The 18,317-nt window shown below is 41.0% G+C and overlaps 2 protein-coding genes across 10 annotated transcripts in view; one reads left to right on the top strand and one right to left on the bottom strand.

Moving 5' to 3' along the window:
- The window catches only part of NUDT6 (nudix hydrolase 6), a 59,995-nt gene extending 44,399 nt beyond the window's left edge, over positions 1–15,596 (bottom strand). The window contains exons 1-4 of one of the 4 annotated variants that reach the window (XM_061384251.1): positions 14,912–15,001; positions 14,530–14,624; positions 10,270–10,473; positions 1,799–1,854 (exon numbers count right to left, since the gene is read on the bottom strand). In XM_061384251.1, the coding sequence (XP_061240235.1) occupies positions 1,799–1,854; positions 10,270–10,473; positions 14,530–14,590 (321 nt within the window). In that variant the 5' untranslated portion in view covers positions 14,591–14,624; positions 14,912–15,001. Of the gene's footprint in view, positions 1–1,798; positions 1,855–10,269; positions 10,474–14,529; positions 15,208–15,491 lie in introns of those variants that run through there. The other 3 variants (XM_061384252.1, XM_061384250.1, XM_061384253.1) reach the window with 3 other exon arrangements.
- Positions 15,597–15,607: 11 nt separating this feature from the next.
- The window catches only part of AFG2A (AFG2 AAA ATPase homolog A), a 323,918-nt gene continuing 321,208 nt past the window's right edge, over positions 15,608–18,317 (top strand). For 5 of the 6 annotated variants that reach the window (XM_061384242.1, XM_061384245.1, XM_061384244.1 and 2 more), the window contains exon 1: positions 15,608–15,843. In XM_061384242.1, the coding sequence (XP_061240226.1) occupies positions 15,699–15,843 (145 nt within the window). In that variant the 5' untranslated portion in view covers positions 15,608–15,698. Of the gene's footprint in view, positions 16,019–18,317 lie in introns of all 6 variants that reach the window. The other variant, XM_061384246.1, reaches the window with a different exon arrangement.

Here is an 18,317-nt window from a genome sequence, read left to right as displayed (position 1 = left end):
AGAACTGGGCAACTGAACAACAGCAAAAACAGAGCCCTTAGACCCCAGGGCTGGGTATCCTCAGGCCAAACAACTAACAGGGAGGGAGCACAACCCCACCCATTAGCAAATAATTGGATTAAAGATTTACTGAGCAAGGCCCTGCCCACCAGAGCAAGACAGAAGAACCAGAGTTCACTGGGGCTAGAACAAAAACCACATTAAAGAAAGTTAATCAGGATGAAAAAGCAGAAAGTTATGTCCCAGAGGAAGGGACAAGACAAAAACCCCCCAAAAACAACTAAATGAAGTGGAGATAGGCAACCTTCCTGAAAAAGAATTCAAGACTCTCATTTAGATTTGATGGAGAAATCAAGCTTTCCAGACAAGTAAAGAGAATTCAGCACCACCAAACCAGCTTTACAATAAACGTTAAAGGAACTTTCTAGGCAGTAAACAGAAGAGAAGGAAAAGAGCTACAGAAAATAAACCCAAAACAATTAAGAAAATGGTAATAGGATCATACATATCAATAATTACCTTAAAGGTAAATGGATTAAATGTATCAAACAAAAGACATACACTGGCTGGGTAGATGAAAATATGTGCATGTATGCATTTTCCCTTATCACATCACTCTGCTTGACCCCCCCCTCCAAACTGTATGTAATTATTTTATTGTTAGACTAATCATGTTCCCATTATGGCTTGCAATTGTAATTATCTTTTATTGTCTGGCTACTGACTGTGAAAACTGATCAAAATATTTTACTGTTGTGATTATGTAACTATTACTCACTTAATACCACTGTATCATGATTGGTCAACAGAAAATATAATAGAATTCTGCATCACCAAGACTACCATTTAATAGAAAAACCTGTAAAAAGATGTGGTACATATATATATACAGAATAGAATACTACTCATCCACAAAAAAAGAACAAGACAGGGCTTCCCTGGTCTGGGAACCACTGGACAAGTGGTTAAGAATCTGCCTTGCAATGCAAGGGACACTGGTTTGACCCCTGGTACAGAAGGGTCCCCTGTGCTGGGGAGCTGCTGAGCCCGTGCGGAACAATAATGAGCCAGCACTCTGGAGCCTGCAAGCTACAACTACTGAAGCCTGAGCACCTGGACCCTGTGCTCTGTAACAAGAGAAGCCACCTCAATGAGAAGGCTGCACACTACAATGCAAAGTAGCCCCTGCTCAGCACAACTGAAGAAAGCCTGCATGCAGCAATGAAGACCCACCACAGTCAAAAAATTAAATAATCTTTGGGGGAAAAAAGAATGAAATAATGCTACTTGCAGCAACATGAATGGAACTAGAGATTATCACACTATGTGAAGTCAGAAAGATAAATACTACATGATATCATTTATATGTGGATTCTAAAATATGATACAAACTGATCTATGAAACTGAAATCATGGACATACAGAACAAACTGGTGGTTGCCATGGGGGAGGGGGTTGGGGGAGAGATGGAGGTTGGGCAGATGTACGCTTTTATACATAGAATGAATAAACAACTAGGTTCTACTTTACAGCACAAGGAACTATACTCAATATCCTTTGATAAACCTTAATGGAATAGACTATTAAAAAAGAAATGTGTATATATGTATAATTGAATCACTGCTACACAGCAGAAATTCACACATTGTAAATCAACCATATGTCAATAAAAATACTGATTGCAGTAAATAAAAAATATCTTTCTATATTTTTTAAGCATATCAAAGTTTCCACACTTTATTTTTCTCTAGATAGAAGTAAATATTTAGAAAGCAACTATAAAGAAGAAGCAACTTACTTTATTTCGATCTTGGACAACCAGTATTTTTCTAGTATTTTCATCAAATACAGCTCCTGTTGGGGGGAAAAGATAATCGAGAAACATGAATTTCATTCACCTCAGATTACTCCCACACTATTACCTGTGGTCATCTGAAGGCCTAGTTCAAATAACCACCTCATCCTTGAAGAGTTGTAAAATAACTTCAGTAAGAAACCAGTTGCTCAGTTATCTTGGGTCTTTTAATGGCTGAAAGTAACAACGATGGTTCTAGCATATGCTATCTTACAGAATAATCATTTGCATCTCCTTCTCTAGATCATCTATTCCTGATGATAGTTAAAATATTCTTTCTATTCTTTTAAGCATTTAGTGTCCAATTTTAAGTGCTTAAAAATATCCATTGAATCAATGGATTGACTTTTCCATTTTGATACTTATTCCTTGAATCGCTATGTATAAACATGATCCAAATCTCAAATATCTCAACTTTCAGTTCAAGACTTCTTCCTTAAAGCCACTTAAATTCCCTTATCACATTATGTACACAACTTTATAACTTACCAATATATTGCTACAGAATACTTTTTAATCAGCAGTTTATATTTTTTAAAGTTCTAGACCATTTCTTTGATTTATTCATTCAACATATACACTGCCCAGCACACTAGGCATTTTGCTAGATATCAGGCACTCAAAATTAAGTTTTTTTCTATCCTTGGGTAATGCTAGGTCAAAAACAAAATGACACTTTAATGATCTAGAGCTTCCCTGATAGCTCAGTTGGTAAAGAATCCACCTGCAATACAGGAGACCCAGCTTCGATTCCTGGGTCGAAAGATCCGCTGGAATAGGGATAGACTATACCCTCCAGTATTCTTGGGCTTCCCTGTGGCTCAGCTGGTAAAGAATCTGCCTGCAATGTGGGAGACCTGGGTTTGATCCCTAGGTTGGGAAGATCTCCTGGAGAAGGGAAAGGCTACCCACTCCAGTATTCTGGCCTAGAGAATTCCACGGACTGTAGTCCACAGGGTCAGAGTCAGACACTACTGAGCAACTTTTACTTAAAGATTTGCATTAAGTTTCTTTAAATGCTATAATTTAAATATTATTTGTATTTACATAATATGGGAAGATATTGTTAAAAAAATACTTTCTATTCATTCATTCAATATTAATTGAGCTCCTATATATAACACATGTAGGTTCTATATTTATAGTATATGAATTGAGATCTTTTTTTTGTGTCAGGCACGTTTCCAGTTGCTAAGGATACAGTCTCAAAGAATCAGACACAACCTAGCAACTGAACCACAAGGATACAGTGGTGAACAAAATGCCCTATCATTATGAGGCTCTTGTTTTGAGGCTGGTACGAAGTTACAAATGAAAAATAAATTATGTAGAACCTGTGTGCAAGCTAAGTTGATTCAGTAGTGTCTGACTCTTTGCGACCCTATGCACTATAGGCACCAGGCTCCTCTGCCCATGGGATTCTCCAGGCAAAAATACTGAAGGGGGTTGCCATTTCGTACTCTAGGGGATCTTTCCCACCCAGGGACAGAACCTCTGTTTCTTACTTCTCCTGCATTGGCAGGTGGATTATTTACCACTAGCGCCACCTGACGGTGCTTAGTCGCTTGGTTGTGTGCTACTCTGCAATCCCACGGACTGTAGCCCACCAGGCTCTTCTGTCCATGCAATTAATCCAGGGAAGAATACTGGAGTCAGTTGCCATTTCCTACTCCAGAGGATCTTCCTGATCGAGGGATTGAACCCACATCTCCTGTTTCTCCTGCCTGGCAGGCGAATTCTTTACCACTGCACCACCTGGGGAGCCCATATAGAACATGCTGCTGCTGCTGTTAAGTCACTTCAGTTGTGTTCGATTCTGTGTGACCCCAGAGACGGCAGCCCACCAGGCTCCCCGTCCCTGGGATTCTCCAGCAAGAACACTGGAGTGGGTTGCCATTTCCTTCTCCAATGCATGAAAGTGAAAAGTGAAAGTGAAGTCGCTCAGTCGTGTCTGACTCTTCAAGACCCCATGGACTGCAGCCTACCAGGCTCCTCCGTCCATGGGATTTGCCAGGCAAGAGTACTGGAGTGGTGTGCCATTGCCTTCTCCGATATAGAACATAAGGCGGTAATAAATATTACAGATGCAATACAGTAGGGAATAGATACATGTAACAAACGGAAGAACAATTTTCTCTGAAATTTAAACATCCCATTTTAGCACTTCAAAGTCAAGAAAGAAAACCACAAAGTGAGATAATTAACATTAATGTTGGCTTCTAGTAGAAAATATAAACTATAATTGGTTGAGTGAGCCTTAGGAAGCATTACTACAAACAAAGCTAGTATAAGTGATGGAATTCCAGATGAGCTATTTAAGATCCTAAGAGATGATGCTATTAAAGTGCTGCACTCAACATGCCAGCATATTTGGAAAACAGCAATGGCCACAGGACTGGAAAAGGTCAGTTTCACTCCAATCCCAAAGAAAAGCAATGCCAAAGAATGTTCAAACCAACATATAATGTCACTCATTTCACATGCTAGCAAGGTAGTGCTCAAAATCCTTCAGGCTAAGCTTCAACAGTATGTGAACTGAAAACTTCCGTATGTACAAGCTGGATTTAGAAAAGGTAGCAGAACCAGCGATCAAATTGCCAAAATCCACCGGATCATAGAAAAAGGGAATTACAAAAAAACATCTGCTTCACTAACTACACTAAAGCCTTTGACTGTGTGGATCACAACAAACTGTCGAAAATTCTTAAAGAGAAGGGAATACCAAACCACCATACCTGCCTCCTGAGAAATCTGTATGCAGGTCAAGAAACAACAGTTAGAACTGGACATGGAACAATGGACTGGTTCAAAATGGGGAAAGGAGCATGTCAAGGCTATATATTGTCACCCTGCTTATTTAACTTATATACAGTGTGCTAAGTGCTAAGTTGCTTCAGTTGTGTCCGACTCTGTGTGACCCGATAGACGGCAACGCATCAGGTTCCCCTGTCTCTGGGATTCTCCAGGCAAGAACACTGGAGTGGGCTGCCATTTCCTTCTCCAATGCATGAAAGTGAAAAGTGAAAGTGAAGTCACTCAGTCATATCTGACTCTTAGCAACCCCATGGTACATCATGTGAAATGCCAGGCTGGATGAAGCACTCAGTCCAATTCCAGGCTCAATCAAGCTTAAGATTAAGCTTGATTTATCTTAATCTTGATAATCTTAATAATCTTAATCTTGATAATCTAAGATTAAGGGTAAAATATCAACAACCTCAGATGATACCAGTTTAATGGCAGATAGAGAAGAGATAAAGAGCCTCTTGAGGAGCTTGCAAAAAGAGTGTGAAAAAGCTGGTTTAAAACTCAACATTCAAAAAACTACAATCATGGCATCCCATCCCATAACTTCATGGCAAACAGCTGGGGAGAAAGTAGAAACAATGGCAGATTTTATTTTCTTGGGCTTCAAAATCACTGTTGATGGCAACTACAGCCATGAAATTAAAAGATGCTTGCTCCTTGGAAGAAAGCTATGACACAGAGTGTATTAAAAAGCAGAGAGATCACTTTGCTGACAAAAGTCTGTATAGTCAAAGCTACGGTTTTTCCAGTAGTCATGTACAGGTGTCAGCGTAGAACCACAAAGAAGGCTCAACACCAAAGAATTGATGCTTTTGAACTGTAGTGCTGGAAAAGACCCTCACAGTCCCTTGGACAGCAAGATCAAACCAGTCAATCCTAAAGGAAATCAACCCTGAATTCATTGGACAGACTGATCCTGAAGCTCCAGTATTCTGGCCAGCTGATACAAACAGCCAACTCATGGGAAAAGACCCTGGACGCTGGGAAAGATTGAGGGCAGGAGGAGAAGGGGGTGACAGAGGATGAGATGGCTGGATGACATCACTGACTCAATGGACGTGAGTTTGAGCAAACTCCGGGAGACAGTGAAGGACAGGGAAGCCTGGAGTGCTGTAGTCCATGGGGTCACAAAGAGTTGGAAATATCTTAGCAACTTAACAACAAAAACAAATAATTTAACTGGACTTTATGTGAGTTTAAGGCCAAAGAAATAACCAAGAAAATCTACTCTTAATTTTTAATAATTTGTCATTACACAAATTGAACTTTTCCTTCCTTCACTATAAATGAGCCAAAAATAGCACCGGTAAACACAATGTGAGCGACCCCTGCTGGTCACAACACAGAAGCTAAATAAACCCAAAGAAACAGTGAAAACAGGGAAAAAGTGGAAACAATGACAGACTTTATTTTTGGGGGCTCCAAAATCACTGCAGATAATGACTGCAGCCATGAAATTAAAAGACACTTGCTCTTTGGAAGAAAAGTAATGACCAACCCAGACAGCATATTAAAAAGCAGAGACATTACTTTGCCAACAAAGGTCCATCTAGTCAAAGCTATGGTTTGTCCAGTAGTCATGTACAGATGTTAAGAGTTGGACTATAAAGAAACCTGAGCACCAAAGAATTGATGTTTTTGAACTATGGTGTTGGAGAAGACTCTTGAGAGTCCCTTTGACTGCAAGGAGATCCAACCAGTCCATCCTAAAGGAAATCAGTCCTGAATATTCATTCGAAGGACTGATGTTGAAGCTGAAACTCCAATACTTTGGCCACCTGATGCGAAGAGCTGCCTCATTTGAAAAGACCCTGATGCTGGGAAAGATTGAAGGTGGGAGGAAAAGGGGACGACAGAGGATGAGATGGTTGGATGGCATCACTAACTCAATGGACGTGAGTTCGAATAAACTCCAGGAGTTGGGGATAGATAGGGAGGCCTGGAATGCTGCAGTTCATGGGGTTGTAAAGAGTCAGATATAACTGAGTGACTGAACTGAAACCCAAAGAGATTAGGGATTCAATTATTGTATTAAGATGACTAGTCAGGTACTGTACTATTTTTCCAGAGAAGGCAACGGCACCCCACTCCAGTACTCCTGCCTGGAAAATCCCATGGATGGAGGAGCCTGGTGGGCTGCAGTCCATGGGGTCGCTAAGAGTCGGACATGACTGAGCGACTTCACTTTCACTTTTCACTTTCATGCAATGGGGAAGGAAATGGCAACCCACTCCAGTGTTCTTGCCTGGAGAATCCCGGGGATGGGGGAGCCTGGTGGGCTGCCGTCTATGGGGTCACACAGAGTCAGACACGACTGAAGTGACTTAGCAGCAGCAGCAGTACTATTTTTCATAATAATCCTGTGAGTGGTATAATTTTGAGTGCCCAACTTCACAAAGCCTTGAAACTGATGTCCTTTCTGGGTCACAAGCAGGTACTCTCACTGTCCAGTACCTTCACCACACAATTGCCTTTTCAGAGGGCTGACATTACCATTTGAAGATCTATCCAACCATTCATTCAAGAAATATTTACTGAGCAGCTAGATTATACCAGACAATGTATTTTTGCATGCATGCTCAGTTGTATCCGCTTCTCTCCAACTCCATGGATTGTAGCCTGCCAGGCTTCTCTGTACATGGAATTCCCAGGCAAGAATACTGGATTGGGTTGCCATTCCCTTCTCCAGGGTATCTTCCCGGCCCAGAAATCAAACTCATGTCTTCTGTGTCTCCTGCATTGGCAGGCAAAATTCTTTACCATTGTGCCACCCGAGAAGCTTGACACTGTGTTTAGTCTGAGGATTAAGAGGTAAACAAGACAGATAAAATATTTGCCGTCCCAGACTTCACATTATTGTGGGGACAATTAAGGACATGGTAATTTCAAATTGTGATAAGTTCTACAAACAAAAACAGAGCTGGGAACTTCCCTGGTGGTCCAGTGGCTAAGACTCCATGCTCCCAATACAGAGGACCTGGGTTTGATCCCTGGTCGGGGAACTAGATCCCACCTGCCACAACTAAGACTTCACATGCTGCAACTAAGACCTGGCATGGCCAAATAAACAAATTAAAATAAATATTAAAAAACAAAAACAGAGCTGGATAAAGGATGATGGGATTGGTAGGTGGGAGGACTATTTTATGCAGGAAGGTCAGGAACTTTTCTGAGGAGATATTTCAGCTCTAAAGAGCTCAATAAACAAAGCTCTCTGGAAGAGCACTGCAGGAAGAGAAGCCAGTAGGTTTAACAGCTCTGAGGCAGATAGAAGCTGTTTGAAGACAGGAGGAAAGCCACAGCTTTCCAATGTAGAGGAGGAAAGATTTTTTTTCCCTTTACTCACTTCAGCTGTGTCTGAGACCTGAGCTGAACTGACATGACAGATTAATGGATAAGAAATATGTACATTTTATTTGGTGTTAATATTACCACATGGCCTGGGTGGAGGTCTCCACAGAAATGAAAATCTCCTCAAAGTGTTTAGACCCAGGGGCTTATGTACATACCATTCTAGGAAAGAGGGATAAATTGTGCATAAATGACCAAAGAACGAGAGCTTTGTTCTAGGGGAGATAAACGGTGAAAAAAGTGCCGAGGAACTAACTATATGGGGAAACTAGGAAAACATAATGGTTGTTTTCATAAGGTTTGTACTGACAGTGAAGAATCTGTCTGCACTGCAGAAGACATCGATTCGATCCCTGGGTTGGAAAGATCCCCTAGAGAAGGAAATGGCAACCTACCCCAGTATTCTGGCCTGGGGGATTCCATGGACAGAGGAGCCTGGAGTGCTATAGTTCAAGGGGTCGCAAAGAGTCAGACACGACTTGAGTGATTAACACTTTTTTTACTTGTTATTTCATAAGGTTTGTACAGATTTATCTCAATGTCAACTCCCCATCTCTGGTGATAATATTCTCCTCTTTATGGTAGAAAAATTTATGCCCTGCTTTTAGATAGAAAGGGTCAGGCCGAGAGCCCTTCCTGCTCTCTCTCAATTGTCTTCACTTTGGCATATTTGAGGGTGGTATGTTCTGAATTCCTTAACCAGCTACATCTTGTAGCTTTTAACAAAAAATGTCAACTATTTTCTCTTCATCTAAAAAACTGTATCTTTTTAGAAAAATGTCTTACAGTATCTTCCGACCTCTATGGCCACTTCAAATCCTGGTTATTCTTCAAAACTCTGGTCAAGTTCCAGATTTCTCATCCCCTAAACTCCTATGGCATATCTTAACCATAATATATAGTACTTAGTTATAAACAAGTTCTTCATAGGTGACTCTTTATGCATGTATTACCAATTCTCTAGTACTAACTGGAAACTCTAATTTGAAAGTCTGTATCAATGAACTGATAATTATCTGTATGTCTTTTTAAAGAAGTGTGAGACTGTCATCAAATTTTCAAGTGGTCTTTTGAAGCAGAGAAGAATGGAAAGCTGAATTGCCTCTATTTGCTACAGGATAGTGAGACTGTGGACAGAGAAAACACTAGAAATCCTTGAGCAACTCCTTAGAATACTTTGAAGATGAGGACTACCTTTTAAAACTCTTATTAATTATATGAAGGCAAATGATGCTCTTATTAATAAATTACTAACAATACATATTGCTGCCTTGTAATAAATCACAAGCATTTTTTCCTATTTTCATTTTTCCGAAAACCTGAGAGCTTTCTTAACCCTCGTTCTCAAAGGGTCATCCTAGAGAACCAGCATCAATACCAGCAGCTGCAGCAGCAGAGAATTTATTAGAATTGCAATTTTCGGGCCGCATCTCAGACCAAATGAATTAAAAACTCCTGAGGCTGGGGCCCAGCAATCTGCTTTAACAACCCCCTCCAGGTGATTTTGATGCACTCTATAGTCTTGCCTGGAAAATTCCATGGACAGAAGAGCCTGGTGGTCTACAGTTCATGGAGTCAAAGAGAGTCAGATATGAGTGAGTAAGCATGTGCGCACACAATTTGAGAACTCCCGTCTTAGCTCAAAGCACTCAAGCTAACCACTGACTTAAAAGTCATGTTCCAATCACTGAAAAACTGGTTTGCTTCACCTTAAATTCAACTTTACAGTTTTATTATCACACAATTCATACTAACACGGTGTACCATAATGAAATGATATATTCCTGGATCCCATTAAGTGTTCCTATTTCAGTAGTGAAGTTCAAATGTCTGTGTAAAACATGTTCAAACATATCCTTTGGAAAACTAACCTTGCTTGTTCTCTGTGCTGCCCTCTGCTGATTCATAAGGCAAACTTCATCTCTTTAAAGCATTAGCTCCAGTTGGAAGATAATCATTTAATCAAATTATTCATTCCACATGAATAAAGTGCGGCTCAGATGGTAAAGAGCCTGCCTGCAATGTGGAAGACCTGGGTTCAATCCCTGGGTCCGGAAGATCCCCTGGAGAAGGGAATGGCAACCCACTCCAGTACTCTTCCCTGGAAAATCCCATGGACGGAGGAGCCTGGCGGGCTACAGGCCATGGGGTCGAAAAGAGTTGGACACGACTGAGCGACTTCACTTTCAGCTGTAAGAAGAAATCAGGTAATCCTCTAAACAATTGATTCTGATTATCTTCAGTTTGAAACTGACCTGCAACTCCCACTTGATGTGTAGCATATCCTGGTAATCTGCTGGGCCCATCTCCCAGCCACAGAGACAGCATAGATGAATCTGATTCCGCGTGATGAAAGCAGAAGCCCAGGGAAGCGGCAGGGGCAATAAATCGACTTTGGAGGATGGGAATGTGCAGCCACACCGCTACTCTACCTTCTGATCTCCATTTCTGTACTGCAGCTGAAATGCAAAAAACAGACATCTATAAATATTTTCCAGAGAGAAAACTGGAATAAATTAAAACTCAACTCTGGGTGTCACTTCCTCCAATAAGTCATATTCAAGTTCCACTTGGGGGATGGTGGTGGAGGGGGTAAGGGGGGATCCCAAAATGTCCTGTTAACATACATCAGCAGCATAATTTCCCCATTTCTTGAAAATGAAGTCAATATAGTGATGATCTTTATATATCATCTGACAACACCTGACATACAATTTGTGCTCAATAATTGCAGAATGCACAAACCGATTTAAATAAATTACTGTTTCAAAGCTGTTCTTTTTAACAATGAGTTTCAGTCTTTATAAATGACTACCACGGGCTTTTATTTACTGTTTCAAATATATGTGGGGTTTTTTTTTTTTGGTTTATACATTTTGAGGTGGTTAAAAATTAGCTTTGCTTTTAAATAATGTATGGTAGTTCTAGAAAATTTTGAAAATAAAATGAAGAAATCAAAACTTCACATTAGCACACAGAGACATTTAAAATTTTGACCCTTTTTCCATAAATATAATTTTGGAACTGACACACCACATATAATTTACAACATGCTTTTTTTTTTTAATATAGACATTTTGTTACCATTAAAATTCTTTAATGAACATATATTTTTAATGACTGCATAATTTTCCTCATACATTTAGGTGTACCACAAATTACTTAACTAACCTAATTTTGGACATGTAGATTGTTTGTTTAGTTCAGTTCAGTCGCTCAGTCAGTGTCTGACTCTTGGCGACTCCATGAATCGGAGCACGCCAGGCCTCCCTGTCCATCACCAACTCCCGGAGTCCACCCAAACCCATGTCCATTGTGTTGGTGACGCCATCCAACCATCTCATCCTCTGTTGTCCCCTTCTCCTCCTGCCCTCAATCTTTCCCAGCATCAGGGTCTTTTCAAATGAGTCAGCTCTCTGCATCAGGTTGTCAAAGTATTGTTGTAATCTTACCTTATTATTAATTATACCATGACAAACTTTAAAATATATTTTTGGTCTTTGACTTTAAATTCTCTTACTTTGTGACTTAAGATTGAGTTGGGGGAAAAAGATGCTAACATTTATCTGGCCCTTACTAAAATCCAGACATTTTAGATACAGTATTTTATTAAGTTCTCACAACATGAAAGGCAAGTACAGTGACCGCTAAATTTACAGGTGAAGAATACTTAACAGTTTCAGAAAAACTTCCCAGATCACTTTCTGTATCCACCATCTCAATCTTTACAATAATCCTATAAAATGTGTGGAGACAGGGGAAAAGACTGGATCATTTAATGGTTAGATTCCATTCCTTCCTCTTCTACAGCCTCTGAGGTAAGCATCTCCCTGTTAAGGACCATTGTTTCTCTACTCTTTCAAAGTCAGTGTGACTAACACAGTGACAAACAACTTGGGGCCTTAATAGACTTCTTGATTTGGGGCTATGGGGTCCTGTCACATCCTTCTCACATCGAACTTTCTCTGGTATCTTCTTAAAAACTGACATAGTTACATAAAGTGAAATGCATAAATCCTAAGCGAACATTTGAGTTTTGACCTATGCATTCACTTGTGTAGTCCACATTCCAGTCAGGATTACAGATTTCTATCACCACAGGAAGTTCCCAAGTCCTCCTTTCCAATCACTCCAATCAAGGGAAAAAGCTGAAGCTCTGAAAGTTTAGGGGAAAAAAGTTCAGAAAAAAAGTTCTGAAAAAGCTGAAGCCACTTGTTTACTATTTTTTATCTTCACACTCTGACTTGGAGAATCTGTCCACTCCCACTGCTTCAGCTAACAACTATACAAGGATGCTTGCCCGGTCCTGATCTCACTGAACACTGAATTTTGCTGCTCTCCAGCTGCTCTCATTTTCTGAAGGCTGCTGCTTCAAACTTCTTCATACCTGTATTCAAAACTGACTCCTACAGCCATCCTCAAGTAGTTTTTATTTACCGGTATACTTCTGGCTCCAATGCTCAAAGTCTAAGAATCATTTTTAAAATCTTTTTTTTTCTCTTTTTTCGCTAATAAACTTTAATGATTTTTCCTCCTGTCCCTCATTCCTTAGCTCAAATATATTCTTCAAAGTGAGCTCACATACCACCTCTTTGACAATAAGCTTTCCCTAAATGGTTTCCAAATGTGAACTTAACTCCTCTAATAGATTTATTAGAACTTACTACACAATGCCTAATGACATCTTTTGTCATTTATTTTTCTAGTCCTAATATTCTATGGACAGAGGAGCCTGGCGGGCTACAGTCCATGGGGTTGCAAAGAGTTGGACACGACTGAGCACGCACACACAATATTTTGTGCATCTGCAGTCCTCCAGGTTAACATGATATTATGCTTGGGCTCAATTCACATTTATTAAATGACTGACTGGTGTAAAGTTACACAGCTAGTTGAGTAGCATAGCAAGGATCAGAATCAGCGTTATTTCCCCACTTACGCAGATATTCGTGAAGCTTAATAACACAATACGTCTTCACCTAAATTTAGTTGTCTATAACAGGAACAGTAAAAGAACAGACCTCACGTGCAAAGGTGCAAAACAACTATTGCTAATACATTTATATACAATCAGTTCTATTTGCTTGAAAAGAAAGAACAGATTTAGACATCCTATCAGGCTTTCTTCTCAGATTATTTATTTCAGTTTCTTTTTACAGGCAACATCATTCAGTTTTGTTTGACTCAATAACAAAAAAACCAGCAATGGTTCTTATAGTGCAGCAAGAACAAATTCTAGAGCCAGGAGAAGTTAATCTGTCTGTTAGTACCATCATCTTCGAAATGCGGATAATAGTAGTAAATATCAGGTTATAAGGACTAAATGAGTTAATAATTTTGAAGTCCTTAAAAACAGTATCCAGCACCTAGTGAGTATACTAGGATTTTATTTAAAAAGTATGTAAGACTTCAGAGTTTATAAATTAGTCTCATGTAATTTATCTTTGATGACCATACCTATCCAGTAAAGTAATTAGAGCTGGCATTATTCACATAAGCAACCTAAGGGGCAGATATTTTCAGTGGTGATTATCCTAACGCCTGGTTAAGCATGTGGCAGAATGTGGGACTTGAAACCTGGTCAAAGAGAAAGAAAGCCACTCAGTCGTGTCCGACTCTTTGCAACCCCCTGGACTATACAGTCCATGGAATTCTCCAGGCCAGAATACTGGAGTGGGTAGCCATTCCCTTCTCCAGGGGATCTTCCTAACCCAGGTCTCCCAAGTTGCAGGTGGGTTCTTTACTAGCTGAGCCACCAGGGAAGACCGAAACCTGGATGTGACACCAAATCCAACCCACTTTCTGCTTTGCCTTCCTGATTGAGGTAGAGCTTTAATCACTAACAAGTAACAAGTGTGTACAATAAACACCTGTGTCTACCCACACATATTACACAGATTTGATTCTCCTACCGTTAACCCTGTTGGCAGTTAACAATTGTTCCCGAATAGGAGAGAAAATAAGGTGAAGGGGTAAATAGTTTCGAAATGAAGATAGTTAAAGATTAAAACAACTAGCTCAATTACATTTCCATAGATGCTCACTCGCCATATTGCTCCACAGGATAAAGATCTCAAGTTTCCTTTTTAATGAGAGAAGAGCAATTTTTCATGCCTTGCTCTCAATTTGATCGTAAGGACCCTTGGGCAGCTTGAAAAATCGGCTGCTCCACCAAATTATGGGCCCTCAAAGCGAAGGCTCCTCTATCCAAGTTATCTTTTCTATCAGTGGACTCAAGGTTCAAAAGTGGTGAGTTTTCCTACCGAAGACTGAAACCACTCCATCAATCTCCCCGGTTAATCACAAAAAGCAACCAGCTTTTTATGAAATAGACGCAAACTAGTTCACAGGCTCCACAGCTCCTGACCCAACCTGTGTACAATACGACCACTCAACCTCCCAGCCTATTCACTGGCCACCACCTGTACTAGGAAGCGACAGTTTTGTCCTAGGCAAAGTGCCCGGCAGAACCAAGGGTCGGTAAATGTCAGTAAATAATAATAATATTAACTAACGTTTACTAAGCGGTAAGTATGTGGCGGAAACTCTGCGAGGCACTTGATACGTGTTATCCATTTCATCCCTCAGCAATTCCACGAGTTCCTATTACCTGGTTTTACGGATGAGAAAATGGTGGTTTATACAACTTGGCTCGAGGGTACACACTAGAAAAAAGACCCGAAACAACGGCTGCAGATGCCAGAGTCTGAGCTCGTTACTGTTTCACCCAACCGCCTCAGAGACCTCCCCGCCAAGGGCACAAGAACGAAAGGCAGAAAACAGGTGCGGGTCACGCATGCCCTCTCCTTCCCTCGGGCGCGACTCGGGAGTGGGGACCGCTGTTACTTCAGGAGAAAGACTCAGCAGCCCGGAGAGCCTCGGACCAGGCGCACTTGCCCTGCAAGGCCCTCTGGAAGGCGACCGGGTCCAGGCGGTCCAGAGCGTCCAGCCTCCCCAGGCGCACGGAGACGCCTCCGAATCTGTCCAGCTCTCCCCGCAGCTCCTCAGCTCCCAAAGGGGAGTCCCGAGCGCAACTCGAACCCCCCGCGGACCAGCGGGGCCCTGCACCGAGCACCACGCGGTGGGCCAGAGCCAGCACGACACGCCGGTAGCTCCCCCTCAGGAGTGGCGGCATTTTAGCGCCGACCCTAGTTCCTCACGCGGACGCTCCAAATCACTCAACCCGCGTGACCTGGAAAGGAGGGAGCTACCGTAAGTTTTAGAAGAGTGCCGCCCAGGGTTACCTCTTCGCAGAGGAGACGGCGAAGTCCAGTCGACCGGTTCATCTCAAGAATCTGCCCAGATCCAGTAAAGCGGGAGAAACTTTCCCACCACTGCCCTCCCACCCCGATCCACCCCAGCACCTCCCACCCCCAGTTTAATTCAACAGATTTGTTCAGGATTAGGGAAGGCGGCGGAAATACGAAAAAAGTCCTGTTTTTAAGGAATTTACAATCTAAAAGAACGTTCCGTTCACCTAATCTGTTTTCCTTGGCCATTCAGGAACTCTTCAAAGACCGCGAATTCTGAAGAAGCTCGGTTCTCCGGCTCTTACTGCGCTGCACTCAGGGGATTACGGCTCGGGACGGAGCCTTGCTGGCTTCTGCCCCGGAAGTTTTTCTCTCAGAGAAGCGCGCACGTTGAGCCGGCTTTACCGCTGTTTCTTTCAGGCTGCCTACGGATCATGTCGTCCAAGAAGAACAGAAAACGGCTAAACCAAAGCGCCGAGAATGGTTCTTCTTCGGCATCCGCTGCTTCGTTTTCTAAAGGGGCCACAGCTTCTGCCGTGGCGCCCGGGACTCTGGTGGTGATCAACTTCTTAGAAAAGGGTAAAGAGTTCTGAGTGGGAGACCCGAGGCCGAGGGGGCGCCGTCTGAGAGGACCGAAAACCTAGCGATTCTGCCTTGAGGTGTAGAGGTTTTTAAAAATTGAGCGAGGCAGAAGTGTGAGAGCTCAAAGAAGTCTGTAAAATAACCGAAGTCGCCCCTGCACTGGAGAAGTTAGGTAGAAATAACTTATCAGTGCCTAAGTCAAGCTTTTTTGTAAATTGCCTTGAATTTCTAGTAAGTTGCACTTGAAGCAGCTTTGCGTTAAGATTAACGGCATCTCTAACTGCAAAATCGTTCGTATCTAGCGAGGATAGTATACGAAAGCTCTGAAATCTATTTCTGTAACAGTGCGGATTCGTCCTTTCTAAGAGACGTTCATGTGCCTTTAAAACCGAAAGGTATCTTTTTTCTTATCACACAGGTTCTGGTATTTAACAAATAGGTGTTAATTGCGCGCGGTTGTCAGCAGTAGGTTGGGTATTTCAGGTATATATCTCATTTACTCTTCTCAGAGCTTTGGGAGATGAGTACTATATTATTACGGTCATTTTACAGAGAAAAATTAACGCGATTCGCTTCGCCCCCAGGTTACACAGGTACTAACTAAATGGCAGAGACTTTTTAGAGTCCACATGTATTTGACTCTAAAGCCATTGAGCTACATCCCAACAACCTTGACTTGGAAGAACGGATTTAGTTGGTATAGCTTTTAGCAGGCTTGACCTCGTGGCAAAAATTTATGTCTGTTGCAGACCCTAAAGACAGTCTTAAAGTTGACGTAGTGTTTTCAGTCTCTCTTGGGATCAGAGGACAACTTGCTCTGTCCTGCATATTCAGTCCTTTTTTCGACTGGATTTTTCCCATTGGCATTTAAACCTGCTGATACTTTCTTTCATCTTAAAAGCTCCACACTCTCCATTCCAAGACTTATTAAATGGAGCCATCTCTGCCTCCTCAGCTCTTACTTATTCCTTGAGAGTGAAAGTGAAGTCGCTCAGTCGAGTCCGACTCTGGGCGACCCCAATGACTGTAGCCTACCAGGCTCCTCTGTGCATGGGATTTTCCAGGCAATAGTACTGGAGTGCATTGCCATTTCCTTCTCCAGGGAATCTTCCCGACCCAGGGATCGGACCTGGGTCTCCCACATTGTAGACAGACGCTTTACCATCTGAGCCTCCAGGGTAGTCATATTTATTTATTCCTTAGGCCATTCCTATTTGACATCCATCCCAGGATTCCATGGAAACTGCCTGCTCCCTGATCTCTGATTATCCCCAGGTTGGAAATCCAGTGGATGGTTTTCATTGCTTATTTACCTCAGCAGCTTTTGGTATTGCCAGCCGTTTCCGTTTTCTTGAAATACTTTGGTTTTTTTGACTTAAATGTCATCAAACTCTCCTAGTTTTTCTCCCTCTTTTGGTTGGCACTTTATCAGTTTCCTTTTCAGGTTGCTTTCTTCCGCCTGATGTAGAAGTTCCTTTATTCTTAGCCCTAAACTCTCTTTCTCTCTATAAATTTTTTTTTTCTTTGGCAAGTTCATCCAGTGCCCAGAGTTTTCCATTTACACTCTTGTTATTTTTAGATTTATATTTGTAATTTGTTTCTGAGTCTTGATTCAGTGGTCTTGTAGACCAGTGCTTCTCACACTCTGTAGGGAAAGTTTAAAAATTCCCGACATGTCACAGATCAGCACTTTTGTAAAATACGATAAAAGTAAATTACTGGAAAAATAAGTTAAATAATTTTTATTAGATTCAACAGATGTAAAATTACTCTGTCAAATTACAATAAAAAGTACTTAGTGCATATCCTTATTTTCTGAGGTAAGTACCTCTCATGAACAAAGAGTTCGTGGACCACGACTTTTTTTTTAACTGAAATATAGTTGATTAACAATATTATATTAGTTTCAGATGTAAGTCATATCACTTTTAAATACATTGGGAAACGATCACTGTGATGAAGTCTAGAAACCATCTGTCACTATCCAAAGTTGTTATAGTATTATTGACAATATTCCTTATGCTGTGCGTTAATTCTCTGTAACTTATTTATTCAATACTTTATAACTGGAAATTTGTACTTCTTATTCCCCTTCTTTTGCTCAGCCACCCCCACCTTTCTCCCATTTCAGAAACACATTTCTTTGTGAATTGGTTTCTGTTTATATTTTTGTTTTTTAGATTCCACATGTAAGTGAAATCATATGATACTGGTCTCTGACTTATTTTACTTGGCATAATATCCTTTAGATCCATCCATGTTGTTGCAAATGGCAAGATTTCATTCTTTTTTTAAATTGTTGAGTAATATTTCAATATGTATAAATGTTCTTTATGTATTTTGAATGTTAATTCCATATCAAGTTATCATTTGCACATATCTTATTTCATTCAATAGGCAGTCTTTTTGTTTTGTTTGATGGTTTCCTTCATTGTGCAAAAGCTTTTTAGTTAGATATAATCTCATTTATT

The sequence above is a fragment of the Bos javanicus genome, chromosome 17 (genome assembly GCF_032452875.1).
Source record: "Bos javanicus breed banteng chromosome 17, ARS-OSU_banteng_1.0, whole genome shotgun sequence".
In the NCBI taxonomy this organism is placed as follows: domain Eukaryota; kingdom Metazoa; phylum Chordata; class Mammalia; order Artiodactyla; family Bovidae; genus Bos; species Bos javanicus.
Note: the sequence above shows the minus strand (reverse complement) of the source record. Positions and strands in the feature narration are given on the sequence as shown.